The sequence below is a fragment of the Oryx dammah genome, unplaced genomic scaffold, assembly GCF_014754425.2.
Source record: "Oryx dammah isolate SB20612 unplaced genomic scaffold, SCBI_Odam_1.1 HiC_scaffold_17, whole genome shotgun sequence".
Classification (NCBI taxonomy): Eukaryota; Metazoa; Chordata; class Mammalia; order Artiodactyla; family Bovidae; genus Oryx; species Oryx dammah.
In genome coordinates, this window is record NW_024070201.1 from 52,112,976 (window position 1) to 52,131,180 (window position 18,205).

The 18,205-nt window shown below is 50.2% G+C and overlaps 1 protein-coding gene across 7 annotated transcripts in view; it reads left to right on the top strand.

The window, feature by feature from the left end:
• The window catches only part of SLCO2B1 (solute carrier organic anion transporter family member 2B1), a 48,860-nt gene that overhangs the window by 25,064 nt on the left and 5,591 nt on the right, over nucleotides 1-18,205 (top strand). For all 7 annotated transcript variants that reach the window (XM_040258820.1, XM_040258815.1, XM_040258816.1 and 4 more), the window contains 3 exons: nucleotides 7,450-7,552; nucleotides 11,673-12,030; nucleotides 14,253-14,418. In XM_040258820.1, coding sequence (XP_040114754.1) covers nucleotides 7,450-7,552; nucleotides 11,673-12,030; nucleotides 14,253-14,418 — 627 coding nt within the window. The remainder of the gene's footprint in view (nucleotides 1-7,449; nucleotides 7,553-11,672; nucleotides 12,031-14,252; nucleotides 14,419-18,205) is intronic.

Below are 18,205 nucleotides of genomic sequence, written 5' to 3' on the forward strand. Positions count from 1 at the left end.
TTAGGATCTCTGTGCCAGAATTTTGAGAAACCACAAACAATCATAAATTAAGGAAGTTAGTTGTTGCTAAGTAATTCTAATTTCAAAGGGACAATTTATAAAAAATCCTGTCAAATATTTTGCAGCAAGAATAATTCAATTTAATGTTGCAGGTTGGTGCATTTGAATACATTTGCCATAATGTGAGATAGTGTCTCCTTCTTAGAACAAGAAAGTCTGGGCTTAAGACGAAGGGCTGAAAATGCCTCTGCTGGAAATGCTGAGATTCAACCCCCAAATCAGTCTGATATGGCACCCACACCACTCTGTTGCCCACCCCCTGCTGCAGCAAAGGGTGTGTACATGGGGCTGGGGGACTAAAGAAAATTGATGTCAGGACAGCCAGCAGGGGCCAGAACAATTAAAGCCTTGCCTGCCAGCTTCAAGAGCAGCGGATAGCCCTGGAGGGAGTCCTGTGGCTTTATCACCAGGTGCTAGCACAGAAAGGATTGGAAGGCAAGGGAAGATGTGCAGAGAGCAGCTGGGGACAGGAAGATTGATGTGACAGCTATGGCGTTGGTCCAGGCAGGAACTGGTGCATTTGCAGTAAGGCAGGTGTGGGGATGAGTCCAAAGAACCCCGCAGGAGGGGAAACACACAGACCTGTATCCTGCTCTGCTATGGGTCAATCATCCCAGAGACAGTGAAGGGCTGATGCTGGCTCAGAGGCAGGGGGAGGCAGGCGTTGGAGAGAGATCAGTTTCAGGGAAAGGAAGAAGACAGCTTGGAACCACAGATGGTCCTTCCCGCTTCTGCCTAGCTCAGGCCAAAATATGAATGAGATGGAATTCCTGGAACTTGCAGAAGAGTTCTTAGAAGCAGGGATGATCACAGAAGGGAAGAGACTGGTTACCAGTTATGTGTAATCTCCAAGTTGGGTACTAAATCTGAACAAAGAAGTGCTACTTGGGCCATGGGGTGGAATAGGTGGAAGAAACAAGGATGAGATTGGGCTAGGCTGGGCTCAGTCATATGTCCTTGCTCGGTCATGTGACCTTGAGCAAGTCACTTCCCCATTCTGTTCTATTGTGTAAGACACTGGGTTTAGATTCCTGAAGCAATGTCTTGTGTGCCTTGGATTCTGAGAACACACGATTTCTTGAGTCAAAGCTACTGTGATGCAGAGATTCTCATTTTAAGAGCTTTGTCTCTGTGATGGCCTTGAAACCCTGGTTCCTAGGCTGTGAACCTGTCTGACTGTCTGGATTCATTCGTCAGCACATGGGGGATGGTGAGTGGGGAGGGAAGGGGGTGAGAGGTTCTGAAAAAAGAACTGAAGGCCGAGAACATGATGATCTGCTTCCAGCAGCTCTCAGGTAATAAATATTGAAGTGGGAGGAACTGTTCCCCCGCCTGCCTCGGCTGCCTCGGCTTGCAGTTGCTTGGGCTGGCCCAGTGTGCTCAGGCCACTGATGAGGTGGATGGACCAGGAGGAAGGGCCCAATTAGGTGAAAGTCCAAGTGTTTTGGCCCAATTAGGTGAAAGTCCAAGTGTTTCGACATGGTCGTGTATCTTTTGCAGAGAGTAGAAACAGGCACGAGAAAATGAAGGGTCAAGGGGGAGGCTATTTCTGAAGTCCCTTCAAGCACCCCCTCACAGGGGTTCTCTAAATACCTTCCTAGAAGTAAGTGCAGCTTTTACTGGTGTCCAGGAGATGGTTGTATGTAATAGAAAGGATTGTATGACCCAGAGAAGGTCTCTGGCCTCAGTCTCTCTGTCCATGCAATAGGCAGAAGACTGAACAAAGTTTGCTAGCTCTGGGAGGTTTGATAGTAACATGACCACTTTCACAGGGGGACAGTGGGGTGCATCCCACAGCCCCTGCCCCAGGGAGTTCTCAGGTCGTGAAAGAAGGCCAGGTGCAGAGAGATGGAAGACAACACAGCTGAGGTTTGAATGACAGAGTTCTCTGCCAGGGGGCAGGGGATTAACAGTCTCCACAGAGAAGACTATGACGTGGGGGGTCGGGGAGGCCATGCCCGTATAGGAGCGTCAGGAGCTCAGCTTCCCTCCCTTTGGCTCTGCCCATGTGTCTGTGACCTCGAACTCGGGTGGCTACGCAGACATCTTTCTAGAAGGGAACCAGGGTAGGCCTCACCTCTCTTAGGCCTCTGTTTCCCTGTCTTCAATTAGCCAGTTTCTAAGGTCCTGTCAAAGGCTCAGGGCTCCTGGCAGATGGCCCTGCAGGGCCCATGTAGTAAAGAGGTCTCCTAAGTGCACCTCGCAGGTCCTCTGGCCCCATATGGGCAGTGGCTATAGGACCCATTCAGCTAGCAGCCCTCTTTGCTCTCCAGGCCCTTTGGCCCTTCTGAGCTGCCCTTGGTCCTGGGCCCGGGACTGAAATCAGATCCCCTGGGGACTGCAGGTCTGCACCCACCCTCTGAGCACCACTGGCCTCTATTATATTTCCCAGGAGCCTCCATGTCTATTATTTTAGGGTATCTCCCAGAGTCTGGGATTCTAATATTATCTGGTTTTAAAGTTCTAAGTTTATACTAATTGTAGGTTCTCAAGTATTTGTGTTCCATTACTTTAAGATTCTGTGCCTCAAATGTTATGTGACTCCCAAAATTCACTTTTCCAAGTAGCTATAGTTTTGGCCTAAGACTCTGTGCTCCGTCTTGCAGCTGGGTGCCGGGTGACATGGTCTTCCCTGTGCCCAATGTCTCTCCTTAGCTGGCACTACCTCCAGATCCCTCCCAGTTGGTTTAGGAGTTCTTCCCCTCCCAAGTGACCCCGCTCTTGTGACTTGATCCTCGCCCCACTTCATCCAGCTCAACCGTCACTGCATCTTACGGACAGAGGGACTGGGTCAAGATTGTGTCCAGAGCTTGGCCAGCGGCACTTCCTGCTGCACCAGTCTGTAAAAGGGCAGGGCTTGGCCCCAAAAGGCTGAAGAGAGGCTTCTTATGCCCAGCCTGATACAGATCCAAGCTCCTCAGTCATTGGGTATGGAAAGTCCTTTGGGGTGATCTGCTCTGTGGCTTTTCAACTGCACCCCATAGGACCCCAAGGCTGCCACCACAGGGAGACTGAGAGAGGGGTTCCCCAGCAGGGCCAAGGACCTTCCTCCCTTATACTCACACATACACACACACTTTAATCAGACAAGTTCTACTTCACACATTTTAATCAGACAAGTTCTACTTTTTGATGTTTTTATACCAGTCTTTTGGGTGAGATAGAAATTGAGAAGGGGGTTCTATTGTAAAAACCAGTTTTAAAAACACTGGTGTCCCGGGTTCCGGCACCAAAAACAAAACAAAACAAAACAAACAAACAAAAACAAAACAAAACAAAAAAAAAACACTGGTGTAGTCCAACACTGCCAAATGATAGAGGAGGAGATTGAGGCTAAAGAAGAGAGCTGACTCTAGCTGATCTGGCCCAGGATGCACCATATAAGCATTTCCTTGGCCTGAGTCTAAGACCTCCTTCTGTGGCAGGGAGGAAGGCCAGCAGCAGCTTTGTCTGCACCATCCCAGCCTGCATGTGAATTCTAACTGTGTCACTTACTAATCTGAAATCTGTAAAATGGGAATAATCAGACCATCTACATCCCTGTGGCAGGGCTTGTAAAAGGAAATGAGGTGAGGTTGTGAGGTGGGTTGTTCAATACCTAGCCTGCAGTCTCAGTAACCAGGAGTGCTTGTTCTTAGCATGGATCAGGCCAGCTCTTAAAAGGAAAAATGACTTTTTTTCTGATATTCTTCTTAGATGCTTTTCTATATCCTACTTCCACTATATTCCATAAAAGGTTTAAAGGCTACTCACACCAAATACATGTACAGTACTAGTAAGAGTGGAAAATAGGCCAACTTGTATTGCCTACTCTGTTCTATGCCCTTTGTATTAATTAGCCTATTTATTCCCTATAACTTACCTATGAAATAGGTTCAGTTTTTACCCCTGTTTTGCACCCGAGGGTCTGAGTTACAGAGAGATAAAATAACCTAGTAGAATTGCTAGTAAAAGGTGGAGCTGGGATTCAGGCTCAGAAAAGCTGTCACAGGGCCTGTGCTGAGTCACTCAATCAAGACCAAGACACAGAAAGATAGAAATAACAGCAAAAGTTTATCAGAATGAGAGAGAAAGAGAGACGAATTTAGATGCTATTATTGAAACACTCACTTGGTCCTGAGCTTTCTGGTAGCCACAAGGAAAAGAGACACGGTCAGTTGCAAGAAACCCATGGACATAAGAGAGCTGGGAGCACACCACCCTCCTCCCCCACCCCCCATCCCATAGAATCTCAGATGCCCAGGAACTCTGCTAGAAAACACCATCTCCCTCCTGTGGGAGATAAGAAGTTGAATAGAAAACCCTGGAGGAGCCTCAGTATCCTCCTCTAAAACTTGGTGGTATTGGACTGTACCAGTGTTTTTAAATACTGTTTTTTGTAGTAGAACCCCTTTCTCAATTTATATCTCACTCAAAAGACTGGTATAAAAATATGGAAAAGTAGAACTTGTCTGATTAAAGCATGTGTGTACATGCGTGTATGTGTGTGTGCACGTGTTTGTGTGTGCATGTGTGTGTGTTTGTGTGTGTGTACAAGTTGAGCAGCCATCCTGTGCCTGCTTCCTATGACCACGTGTGATGGAAGCTGAGGGCTGGCAGAGAGTTCCACATCACCCACTAGGGTCAGCACAGGCTCCATGGGGCTGGGGTCCCAGTCCTGCCCCAGCGCCTTCGAGGAACCCAGCTTCCTCCGAGGACAGCTCCTGGCCTCTGCAGGCCCCGCAGGCAGTGGGCTCTCCCACGTGCTGGACCACACACAGCACCCCGACTCCTGAGGGCTGCAGCAGTCAGCACACAGCCCAAGAGGGGAAGTTCAGACCAGATCCCAGACCTGCTGACCTGGGCAAACCACAGCCCAGATGTGTCGTTCTCTGAAGCCCGCTCTGGAGTCCTCAGAAACAGATGTGGGGAGGGAGGAGGAACTTCTGAAGGCCTCAGAGACAGGGACTGGAGGTCAGTGTTCCTAGTACCCACAGAAGAAAGCCCCAATCCCTCAGCTTGGCCCTCTGAACCACCCCACTCTTGCCCTGAGAGGTTCTTTTTTTTTCCCCAAAAGTTAACAGTGACTGTTTATTCATAAACTTGACAAGTGAACCCATCTGCTGTTACATTCTTTTCTTGAGAGGATCAAAGGTGTTAGAAAGAAAAGTGAGTTTTAAAGAGTATAAAGAATACTGAGACAATTTCTGATTGGCAAGCATTCTATTAAAATTGTTTCTTTGGAAGTGGGGGAGAATCTCTAATTGGTTTCCAGATATATTTGACAACCTATGGAGGGGAAAAAAGAGTAGTTTGTGAGTATTTCAAAGGAGAAATGGTTGTTCAGTGTTAACCCTGGCAGGTTTTGGGGTCTGGCCATTTCTTGTAACAAGTAGAGGTTGATGGGGTGCTTTTCTGCAGTGGTTCTCTTGCCATGGTCCTGAGAGGCTCTTAGCCGCCTTCAGGGTGGTTCCCCCCACCTCACACACCCCGCTCTTCCAGCCACCACCCTTCTGCTAGTACTAGGCCTCTGCTTCAAATAACCTCTCCCTTCCTGTGGATCCAGTCTCAGACCTCACCTCTCCCTGGATGCCCTCTGGACCCCCCAGCCCCTGAAGGACTGTCCCTCCCCTCCTGTCTCCAAACCCCAGAGGGCAGGATGGTGCTGGGGGTGGTAACGGAGACTACTCTGCCAATTACTCCCCGGTGACACGTGCCCTTTTGGGGGAGGCCCTCAGTTTCTTCTTCTGTGAAGTAGGTGCAATAACAATCCCTTCATCAGACTGTTGTGGGAATTAAATGACAGGGTGGATGTGAAAGTGCAGTGTAGACCACAGAGGGTTTGCACATGTCACAGCAGATGACACTGTGGCTTTTACTGTTTACTCGGGGACAAGGAACCCCAGGCAAGGAACTCACAAGATGCTGTGTGTCTGAAGGATGGGCCTGCCCCACCCCCAATAGGAAGATTGGAAAGAAATCAATCTATCCCCACCCTTCTTACTCCCATTCCTGGGGCGGCACCCTCTCCCTCTGGGACCCAGGAACTTCCCACATGCTCTCCTATAGCTAGGCTAGGCCTGAGAATGGAGTAAGGAGAGTTTCTAATTCTCCTTAAGACACCATGTCCAAAAGAAATATCAACTTGAGTCACAAACATTGTTCTAAATGGTCTAGTTTATTTGCTAAGTCATGTCCCACTCTTTGTGACTCTATGGACTGTCACTTGCCAGGCTCCTACGTCCATGGGATTTCCCAGGCAAGAATACGGGAGTGGGTTGCCTTTTCCTTCTCCAAGGGATCTTCCTGACCCAGAGATCAAACCCTGCGTTGCAGGTGGATTCTCTAATGCTGGGCCATCTGGGAAGCCCAAATGGTCTAGTAGCCACATTCAAAAATAAAAAATATTAATTTTAATAAAATATTTTCTTTAATCTCCTATATTTAAAATATTTCCATTTTACCATATCATAAGTATAAAAGACTAGTTGTGAGATATTTTCCATTCCTTTCCTTCATACTGAGTCTTTGAAATGCAATGTGTACTTTACACTCTGGCCCATCTCAGTTTGGACTAGTCACAGTTCCAGTGGTGCGTCAGACAGCACAGCTCTGAGACAAAAATGAATAACAGATCCACAGTGCCTCATCCAGAAAAATAAGACTCAGATTTCAGGCCCCTTCACATCCTCCCACAATGGTGCTTCCTAATTTTGCCAGCCCTGCACCAGATCTCTGATTCACAGGCTTGGTGGATCAGATGTGTGTTTTTAACTCAGGCAGGCTTAAGCTAAATCTTAGTTCTGACCCGTGCTAGTTGGGTGATGTTGTGCAAGTTACTGTTGACTGGAAAAAAAAAAAAAAAAGGCACAACACAAGAGTTGTGAGTTAAGTTTTATTTGGAGCAAAAGGAGGACTCTAGCCTGGGAGATAGCATCTCAGATAGCTACAAGCTTCCTGCCAACACAATAGCATCTCCTGTTGATGTTCTCACATTTCTTCCAAGAGCCTGGTGTTGCCTATACCCACTGCCCGTTGGTGACCTTCCCAGAGACAACAACAATAGTAAGGCCAATCTTGGTTGTTTATTGGTGGTGAAATTGGTGATATGAACGGGGGTGATATTTAAGATGATGAGAATAATGATGATGGCGGTTGTGGGAATTTTCATGGTCATGTTGGTTATTATGATGTTAATAATGGTGATGACAAAGTTCAACCATTGGAATTTCATCCACTTTTCAAAAACCACTTGCTAAGTATCTACTGGGCCAAGAACAAATGGGACGCTGCTGGCAGTGACAGACCCCTCGTCCTCTCCTGCCCCAGAGCTCCCTTCCCTCGCCCACAGCACTTCTGAGCAGAATGTTGGGCATCTAACTGACTGCCCTCGGCCGTGTGTCTTCCCAGGGTGAGGACTCCTCTTCTGAGCAGAGCCCTGCAGACTCCCCAGAGAAGAAAGACAACCTGGCTCAGATTGCCCCAGACCTGACTGTGATCCAGTTTATCAAAGGTAAGTGAGCTGAGGCCAGAGAGGCAGGTGAGACTATACAGAATCCAGCCCCCCGTCTGCCTTTCTTGATTCATCTTCCATACCTACAGGCCCCTCATAAGCACCATACATTTCTCATGTAAGGCTTTGCTCATAGGATTCCTTTTGCCTAGAACATCATTTTTTATCACTATAAAAGCTTCCTTGTACCTCTAAGTCAAGCCATTCTCTCCATCCCCCAGCCTGGCTCTCCCTGCTGTCAGCTCTCTGAACTCTCAGGGCTCCTGTATCAGCTCAGATCTGTGCTGTCCAACCCTTCTACCAAGCAGCGAGCTCCTGAGCATCTGGCTTGTGATGGCTCATCTGTGACCCTTTTTCCTCTCCCACTATAGAGCCTGCAAATGGGAGGCTCTCAGTAAATTTTTTTTTTTTTTATTAAATTCTTTGGCTGTAGCATTGGTGAAAGGAACTCTGGGCTGAAGTCCAAAAATCTAGACTTTCATCTTGGGTCCTTGCTCCTCCTCTCTGGGCCTCACTTTCTCCATCTGTACAGTGAGGGGTGAAATCCATTTCACTCTGACCCTGAGACTTTGAGCTAAATTGATCAGTAACCAGGGTCCATGCTGTGGCCCCATCATCCTGTCTAAAGAGTCTGATCCTGCAAACACAGTGCCTGCTGTGCATCAGGATCTTATAGGGCACAGGATGGCAAGTCAGAAGAAGGGGTGGTTTAGAGGCCCACCCCTGGCACTGCCCAGTGTACAATCTTTTAGAAGTTACTTTCGTCCCCTAACCAGAGTTTCCTCATCTAAAAGACTGGGTCAGTAATCTTTGCTCTGCCTCTCTCAAGGACTGTTAGGAGACTCAAATGGGATGATGAATGGAAGGTCCTTTACATACTATTAAAAAACTATGCTTATATAAGGTACAATTATTTTTTCAATTATTATTTCTGCCCTGCTGTTATTATTCTGACCATATCTCAGGACAGTAAATTGAGTTGCCTGTGGTTTATGAGGGTGATAACCACAGGGTTTGCTTAAACCACTCCCCATCCCCAAGGACTTTTGCATTAGGAAGTTAATTAGGGGAGAGTTTCTTGGGGAAAGTTTCCTAGGATTTGATGTTGGGGTACTAGTAATCTAGCCCCTGGTGTCCTCAGATTTGATATTAGGATATCAGCCACCTATCCCCTGGTGTCCTAGGATTTGATGTTAGGATACCAGTAGCCTTGTTGTCCTCTATTCCTAGGGAAAGATAGGCCTGGAACCTATGAGGCTGGACCTAGAGGCAGGGGCTTAGACTCCTTAACCTGAGGTCACCCCCAGCTGCTGGAAGCCTCCAGTGCCCTGCTCCATGAAAGAGCTTATTAATCACTGCTTTGGCTTCAGCCCAGAAGAAAGCTGGGGCCAGTCGCAGAAATTGGATCCTAGAGTGGGTGTCCTGGGCCAGATTATCTCTGATGGTTTCAAGCTCCTACATGATCCTAGGAGAGACCAAGACAGGGCGGGCACAGGCCAGCTTCTCGGCTTCCTGCTGAGCTCCAGGGAGGCCAGTCTGATCCTAAGGTTTGGCCTTGACAACCTGGCATTGGGAGAGGGAGCAGCAGAGAGAAGAAGCAACACAGTCAGTCCTTCAGCTTCTGGAATCCTTAATTCTTAGAAGAAGACAGTCTCTGAGCTAATCTGATGGGGGAGACATAGTCCCTGAGCTGGGAGAGGCACTGTTTGATGGGGAGACATAAGTCCCTGTCTGATAGAGGATACCTAGTCCCTGAATGGGGGGAGAACTTGCCTTGGCTAATGGAGGAGACCTGGCTTCTGTGCTGGAGGAGGTTCTCCTGTCTGATAAGGGAGACACAGTCTCTAAGCAGTGAGAGGCCTTGGCTTGTCCAAGGGGAGGAGACATTGTGATGAGCCAAGGGAAGCACCTGTTTAGCTAAAGTCTCTGAGCTAGAGACAGCCCTGGAATTCCCCTTCAGGTATCCCTTATCTAAGCTATAGGCATAGCCCTGCCCTCCAGGAATTTTCCATCTGCCCTAGGGACAATTGAAGATGAAGGAGTTTAGAGAATAGCTGCACTGTAGTGATCAGCCCAGGAGAACGGGATGGAAGCAGTCCATGAGATGGAGCCCTCCCTCTGAAGTCAGGCAGCCAGAGGCCTAGGAATGTAGGCTGGGGTGGGAGTTGGGGCACAGAAGGGGAAATGACACTGACACCAGGAGTCAGGAAACCCCCAGCAACTCCTGGCCTGAATCAGACCTTCCTAGATGAACTTGGGCCAGTCCCTGCCCCACTCCTGGCCCTACGTACCATGAGGTCACCTGTATGGCTTGGACCAAGCCCAGGCTACTCCTGGCCAGAGCAGTTCAAGGAGGGAGGGAAGTGGAGTAGCTGGCTGGGGTGAAGGCCCGGTGTCACACCTTCCCCACTCCAAGTGCCGGCTGGATGTGCTGCGTGTGTGGCCAGGGACTCGGACAGGAGGAGGCCTGGGACTGGGAGGAAGGGGAATTCCACAGCCCCAGCTCTCCCCGCTACACCCTGCCTAGACTCTGTTTTGATTCTCTGGCGCCCAAGGAGAAGTGTTCTTGGCCAGGCCAGGGTGCTAGGGAACCAGCTGGCTTGGCTCTCCCCATGCTCTGAGGACAAACAGAAACTTCCCATGACAGGGACGCTGGCCCTGCTGCTGCAGGAACAGAAGGGACCCCCCAGACTCAGCCCAGAGGAGCCCATGTCCATCTCTCCCCCAGCCCAGCCTGGCAAGTAGTTTGCTCCTCTGATGCCTCTTTTCTTTTTTCTTTTTTGATAAATACTGTTTATTGTTTTAGATATAATCCTATAGAATGACCTATTGGTATGAATCAGGATTTTTTTTCCTTTTTTTGCCACTATGCGGTATGCAGGATCTTAGTTTCCTGACCAGGGATTAAATACATGCCCCCTGCAATGGAAACATGATGTCTTAACCACTGAACCTCCAGGGAAGTCCCCGATACCTAGATGTCTCTTCTTAGAAAGGCCTTTTCTCCTGTCTCCTTCACGCTTTATGTCTCTAACTTCATCTTGCCTTCTGAGGGAAGAAACATGTATTTCTCATCTGTTGTCAGTGGAAAGAGGTCACACAAAGCCTTCTTGGGCATCACCTTGGGTGGCCCTGCTGATGAAGTCCCCGAAGCCCAGACCGCGGGACTGACTCAATGTGTCGACTTGCAGCGAGGAGACCTGTACATAGGCATTGGTTTAGAAGGTGGCAGGAGAGGGGAGAGCCATCCCTTCTATTCTTGTCTATGGGCTTTTGCCCTGGCTTCTCCCCTATAGGACTGCCCCACTCCAAATCTTCCCCTTCTTCAGGCCCTGCCTCTGTCCTACCTCCAGGAAGCTGCCTAGCACCAGGCTTGCTCAGTTTTAATCTTCTCTGAAGATTTTAGTTTCCACCCTAACATTTTGCTGTTTGATCACCTTGAGTCTGTATGTGCATTCACTCATTTTCTCATTCATTCCATAAATATTTATTGAGTGCCTACTATACCCTGGGCTCTGGAGATTCAGCAATTGACATAATAGATAAAAATCCCTGCTCTGATGATGCTTACATTCTGATTGGGTGACAATAAAATGGCTAAATGAGTGAAATGTGTAGTATGTTGGGTAAAGTGCTATGGAGAAACATAAACTAGGAATGGGGAAATCAAGGCAGTGGGTGCTGTCCCATGTTGGAGACACAGAAGGGAAGACAGAGGCCTGGGTTGCCTTGGAAAGAGCTATTGCAGGACAGGTTGGAAAGGACTGAGTGGGGGGAATGAGATGGATAATAGAACAGAAGAAATGAGATGGGATGAGCTGAATGAGAATCAAACAGGATAATATAGAAGCAAACTACATGGAATTGCATCTTGAGTAGAATTGAATTGGAAATAAATGTAGTTGATTAAAATGCAGTCTAACTCAATGGAATGAAATGCAGCCGAACTTCAAAGATGAAACAGAAGTAAATGGAATGTCATGGGATGAAACTCAGTGCAATAGAATTAAATGGAACGAGACAGGATGGAAGACACGGAACAAGCTGAACAGGGCAGGATGGGACGGAAACGCGTGGCACGGCCAGCCCACCCTGACTGTCCCCCCACTCACCCCAACAGTCTTCCCCAGGGTGCTGCTGAGGACCCTGCGCCACCCCATCTTTCTGCTGGTGGTCCTGTCCCAGGTGTGCATGTCGTCCATGGTGGCGGGCATGGCCACCTTCCTGCCCAAGTTCCTGGAACGCCAGTTCTCCATCACAGCATCCTACGCCAACCTGCTCATAGGCTGCCTCACTATCCCGCTGGCCATCGTGGGCATCGTGGTGGGGGGCATCCTGGTCAAGCGCCTCCGCCTGGGCCCCCTGCACTGTGGCACCCTTTGCCTGCTGGGGGCGCTGTGCTGCCTGATCCTCAGCACGCCCCTCTTCTTCATGGGCTGCTCTTCCCATCAGGTTGCAGGCATCAGCCACCAGCCTGGGTGAGTATGTTTGAGAGCCGGTGAGCATAAGCTGGAGGAGGGTGCCAGGGGCATGGGAGGGAGTGGCCCAGAAAAGGCCAGGTCAGTGGAGTAGCCCCTACCTCACATCTCCCCACCTCTCCCCGCTTAGCTCGCTGTGAGCAGGGGGACTTCTCCCTTGAAGGCTCAGTGAAGGTGTCAGTCACCACCAGGTAAGGGTGGAACTTGTGTGCAGGACAGCTCAGGTCTGGGAAGGGCTGGAGGCTGAGGCAGGGCAAGGCCACTTGTGTGGACGGCACATGTAAGAAGGCCCTTCTCAGGAACGCTGCCCAGGGGACATATGCCCTGGGAGGGAGTTGGACTGGAGACCTTGGAGATTCTTGGTCCGTAGAGGCTGGGAGCTAAAATCCTGTTGTCCTGTGACCCTAAAGTACCAGTCTTTTTCCCCTGGAGGGTAGAGGGGCAGGACTTCTACCCTCCAGGAGGAAAGCCTCTGATACCTCTCTCCCTTCCCCTTCTGCCCCCTAAACCCTCATAGACACAGACTCTTTCCCCTAGGAAACCATCTTGGAGAGGATGTTGGAAGTTCCATTGATGCCTCTTCTCCAGAATGATTGCATTTTTCCTGGGAAGCCACTCCAGGCTCAGGCTGGCACAACACCCAGCTAACATCCCCCAATGTGCTCTGTTCACTCCTCTCCCTTGGCATCTCTTCCCTCCATCCATGTGCCAACTTTCCACACCAGGGGCTCCTTCTGTGTAACTGTTGGGGAGGCTCAGTGCAGATATGCTCAGCTCTTGCGCACCCTGTCCCAGGTCCCACCTCGTTGACCTCTCCCCTGTTTCCTTGTCTCTTCTCTTCTCGAAGGTCTGCAGAGCCTCCCTCTGGGCATGAAGGAGGGGCTTCAACCAGGCCTTCATGAAGCCTCTGGTCAGAGGAGGGAGCCAGGGCCTTTTAATCATTTTTAGATTAAAAAGTAAATAAATATTTTCCTACAGTTTTTTTTTTTAAGCAAATGGGGAAAAGTCAGCCTACCTCACATGCCCCATTTGTCTCTTCTTCTGAAGTCTCTCACCCTGACCCAACATTTCATCTCACCCAGATTCTCATCTATATTCTTGTAATTTACTCACTGAGCTTTGGGTTCTAATTCATTGAAGAAGCCTTTGAGGACCAACCGAACAAATTGAGAATTTCTCATACTCCATCATGGGCTTCCCTTGTGGCTCAGCTGGTAAAGAATCAGCCTGCAATGCGGGAGCCCTGGGTTAGGAACATGCCCTGGAGAAGGGAAAGTCTATCCACTCCAGTATTCTGGCCTGGAGAATTCCTTGGACTGTATAGTCCATGGGATCACAAAAAGTCAGACACGACTGAGTGACTTTCACTTTCACTTTCACACTCCATCATAACTAATGGTATCTGCAGCTGCCAAGAACTGAGGGTCTTCCATGCGCTCAGATGCTCCCATATTCCATCTCACTGAACCCTCGTGGGATCTCCAGGAGGGGTCCTACCATTATCCCCATTTCACAGACGAGGATAGCAAGGCCCCTCCCTTCTGATCTCCTGTCCCCGGGTGCCGAGCCTGGCCAGACTAGAGCAGGGGATCTCCTGAGGCTTGGGAACAGACCCTCAAAGGGAGTCAGATGGGACTGCTACATGCCCTGGGCAGTGAACAGGGGAGTGACAGTGAGAGGGAGGTCGTGAGACTGCAGGATGGCAATAGGGAGAAGGAATCCACAGAGGTGGCAGAGAAACTGAGGCCAGAGAGAGGCAGGAACAGGTTGGAGACCTCACAGCTACTCAGGTACCCTGACCGGACCCCACACGTATAGTTCTAACTATCAGAAAAGGAAGCAATCCAGCTCATCTAGATAAAGGTACTTTTCATCTGAGACTAAATTCTGGGAAGAATTTATCATATGTCCCCTAAAAAGAGGGTCACTGAAGAACAGAGATGGTCACAGAAGCAGCTCAAAGACTTGTAGGATCTTGGGGCTGGAAGGGGTCTCGGACCCTCTGACCCATACCCTGCTTTCCACTTCTCCCATTGGAGGCCTCTTGCAGTTTCCTTGGCGAGGGGCTCACCACTGCATGTCATGGAACAACTCTGATGGTAAAAACCTCTGTGCAGAGCTGAAATCTGACCGTGGCTCTCAGAGGAGGTTGCAGGGGTGAGGTAGCCCTGGCCTGAGGGAGGGAGAACCAGACCAACCAGGCCGGCCTTCTCTTCCACCAGTGCCCAGCCTGGCCTGGAGCTATTTCCAGGCTGCATGGAGTCCTGTTCCTGCCCCTCAGACGACTTTAACCCTGTCTGCGACTCCAGCACTCGTGTGGAGTACATCACGCCCTGCCACGCAGGCTGCACAAGCCGGGTAGTCCAGGAGGTTCCAGACAAAAGCCAGGTGGGTCAGGCCTCCGGCTGCCCCTCTGCCTCTCACGGGCTCTGCTCTCCCTGTCTCTGTGTGCCTGTCACACCCTCCACCTCTGAATGTCCTCATTCTCTGGCTCTTCTTTCTGTTTATCACCTGTCTTCTCCTTCTGTTGGCAGATACAGAATATTATTCTTTCAATAAGCCTTCATTGCCAGTCTTGTGCCGGGGCCCCAAGTGCAGAGGTGAATCAGATCTGGTCCCAGCTGTCCAAGCAGGGGAGGTGCAGAAGGAAGTAACTCGGGAATTCCAGGGGTCGTGACAGACAGAAGTGGTCCCCACAAAGACACTTAATGATGGAAGGAGATGTAGCCCACCTGGGAGGGTCCCAGAAGGCTCCATGGGACATGGCATTTGTGCTGGATCTTCAAGGGTGAGCAGGCAAACTAGGGAAGGGCTTTTCTGGCAGGGAGGGCCCAGCACATGGCATGCAGGCACACATCCACACACTTGCTCATATAATTGGGGCAGAAGCCTGAGAGTTCATGGAGGGAAAGCAAGGCCCAGACAAGGAAGGGCCTCGAATAGGGAAGGGCCATGAGTAGAGACTTTATCTGGAGAGCAGTGGGGAGATTGGATGGGTTTTGAGCCGGGGAGGTCAGACTTGTGTTTAATCACATTTGAGGCCATAGTGTGGAGGAAGGTGAGTAGAATGCAGACCAGGAGGCAGGGAGGTGAGGGGGAGGCCGGAGAAATGAGCCCATTCAGTTAGTCAATCACTCAGTCAACAAACCTTTGTGGAGCCCCACCTTTGTGCCAGGTCCTGTGCTGGGGGCTAAGGACAGACCCAGAGCCAAGGGGCCCTGCTCTCAAGGAGCTCCCAGGGGTGGGGTGTTGGGGAGAGAAGGGGAGGAGTGGACAGCATAACTAACTGCAGTGCATTCTATGGGAGCCTTAGAAAGACCACCGGGACCAGGTGGCTCCTCCCCTCCTCTCTCCTCATTGCCCCCGAAGGGCAAATGGGGACGATAGTCACCTTCCTCAGGTCCCCAGGCTGGAATATAGTGTGTGTGTGTGCTGTGGGGTGGGTAGTGTCAGCCTGGTTGTTATGACAATACCTCCCTCTCTCCAGAGCCCCACCCACATCATGCAGAACCCCTGCCTTTGTGTCCTGCTGGGCAGCAGCCTCTAAGCCCAAGACCCCTTTGGGGAGGGACCTGGGCCGCACAGGCTGGCATGGAGGGAAGCACCTGGTTGATGTACTTCAGAAGCCAGCCAGGTGCCTCCCAAGCTATGTATACTGTTTGCATTTGGAATAATCGCAATCAAAGCCTTTTCAAGCGTCCTAGCACTCACTGTCCTGACCTTGTTTGATCTCCCCGAGACTCTTTCTAGAGGTCTCCAGCCCTGATGGCTGGGGCAGGATCCTCGACGTGACTGTGAACTCCTGCAGATATGGGGCTATGAGCATGGAGGCCAGGCTATCTGGTTCAGACCCCTGTTCTGCTTCCAGCTGGCTCTGTTACCTTCAGCAAATGGTTTAATCTGTGCCTCAGTTTCCTGCTCTGCAAAGTGGGGGTGAGAGTATTGAGTGCCTGCTATACACCAGGCACTGTGCAGAATTCTTCATCTAGATACATTTATTAAGTGAAGAGCCACATGACATGATCCATGAAAAGCACTCAGCCTGAGAAATTTTAAGGATGCAGTGATACACACTTCTGTTATGCCCATTATACAGATGGGAAATGGAGGCCTAGGAAAGGATAAGGCATTGCCCAAGGTTTTAATGCCAGAGCTGGGACTAGACCCAAGGGCTCTGGCCTCTGAGCCTGGCTCCCTCTCCAGAGCACCCTCAGAGGTGGTGTTAGGTATGGCATTTGGGGGAGGGTACAGCTGAGTCCTGCTTGACACTCAGAAACTGTCACGCTGGCCTGGAATTGTTTCTCTTTTTAAAATTAATTGATTTACTTTTGGTTGTGCTGGGTCTTCGGTGCTGCGCATGGGCTTTCTCTAGTTGCAGCGTGCAGCTTTCTCATTACAGTGGCTTTTCTTGTTGCAAAGCCCAGACTCTAGAGTGCATGGGCCTCCATAGCTGTGGCACACGGGCCCAGCCACACCGTGGCATGTGGAATCCTCCTGGACCAGGGATCACTCTGGACTGCCAGGGCAGTCCTGGAATTGTCTCTTGATGAGCCTGCCTCCTCAGGCCGACTTGAGCTCCTCAGCCCAGGGATGAGTCAGTCAGTGTCCATCACAGCTCCACTCAGTAACCATTTATGAATGAGTAAAGGACCAGAGGAAAAAAGGGAGACATGGATGGCTGGCAGCATCTAGGGCTCAGGGGGTGGGGCCCTAGGGAATGAGACTCAGGAGCAGCTGGAGAGATTGAAGCCGTTCATAAGAACAACTTCCTGCCGTGGAATTAGATGAATATGAATAAAGGGCTGGGAAACCCCCAAGAGAAAGGCCTGTAGCTTTTTCACCCCTCCCAGCAACGTTCTGCCTCTCAGAACAGGATGCACGTTCACGTCCAGTAACCTGGCCTTGGTATATTTCTCCACTTACCTGTCCCTCTAGTGTATCTCCAACCCAGTGGGTTGCTCAGTGTAGTGAAGGTCCAAATGGTGTGTGCTCAGAGGGGACCCATATATGGCCAGCATGGCCTTGTCATGTAATGGATGGAGCACCCAGTCACCCAAGCTGGAATCCGAGGTCTCCAATCTCTCCTCTGTTTCTGTGTATGTGTGTCTCACCTTGCCCTAATTCCACCTCCTAAATATAGGGTTGGCCAAAAGGTTCGTTCAGGTTTTCCCATATGATGTATGTTTGGAAAAAACCCAAATGAACATTCTGGCCAAAGCAGTATCTCTCAAAGCAAAACGCTTTTCTTCATCCCACTCTCCCTCCCTCCTGCCTCTTCAGCCCCTGGATCAGGTCCACCCTCTTGAATCAGCAGAGCAGCTTGTGTGCTATCAGGTCTTGTCTCTCCCACGCTTAAAATCTGCCTGTGGTTCTGGGCATCCATATCAGGGCTTCCCAGCCCGTTCCACACTAGGAAGAGTCTACAGCTGCCACAGCTGAAGGTGAAAGGCCCAGAGGGTTCTCTCTGCCCGGAGCTCACCAGGTCATCCCGAGGGCTGCTGGCATCCCTGCTCACCTGTCTCTTGGCTGAGGCCGAGGGCCTCTGGACACACTGTTTGGGAAACTCTGATCTACAGGGCAGAGGATCAAAGCCAGGTCTTATTTGGTCAGATTTGCTCCCTTCAGGCGCCTGAGGTGGTATAGACCAATTCTGAAAGAACTGGGGGTTTTCCAGGCCACCTGGGGGTGGAGATGAAGGATGGAATCAAATGCACCCCACACCAGCCTGAGGACACTTCCTTGCACTTTAGAAAGTGGTCTGCTTTTTCTCATTCTTCAGCCTTTGGTGGGGTCCCAGTTTTCCGGGCGTCTCCTATTAGGCTTTTCATCTGGCTGGAGGGAGGGCCAGGGCTTGTCCTCTGGCCCTGCAGCCCCCAAAACCCAGAAAGCTGTGTTCCATCGTACAGGGTTCTGCAAACACCCTGGCAGCCAAAACCTGTGTCAGGACTCTGCTCGCCTCCCTGGGTTCGCCTCCCTTAGTTCTGAACCTGAGGACTTTTTCTTTTTTTCCAGCCTATGGATGATTTCGGAACATTGCTTTCAACGTTTTATCCAGTGTTTTAAATCGCTGCCAGCAGGATGGCTGACAGGGCACCTGGCCCACCCTCTTCTGGAGACAGCAGTCGGTTCTCTTTTGCGTCCAAGGCTCTTCACAATGTGGCCCCAGCACACAGCG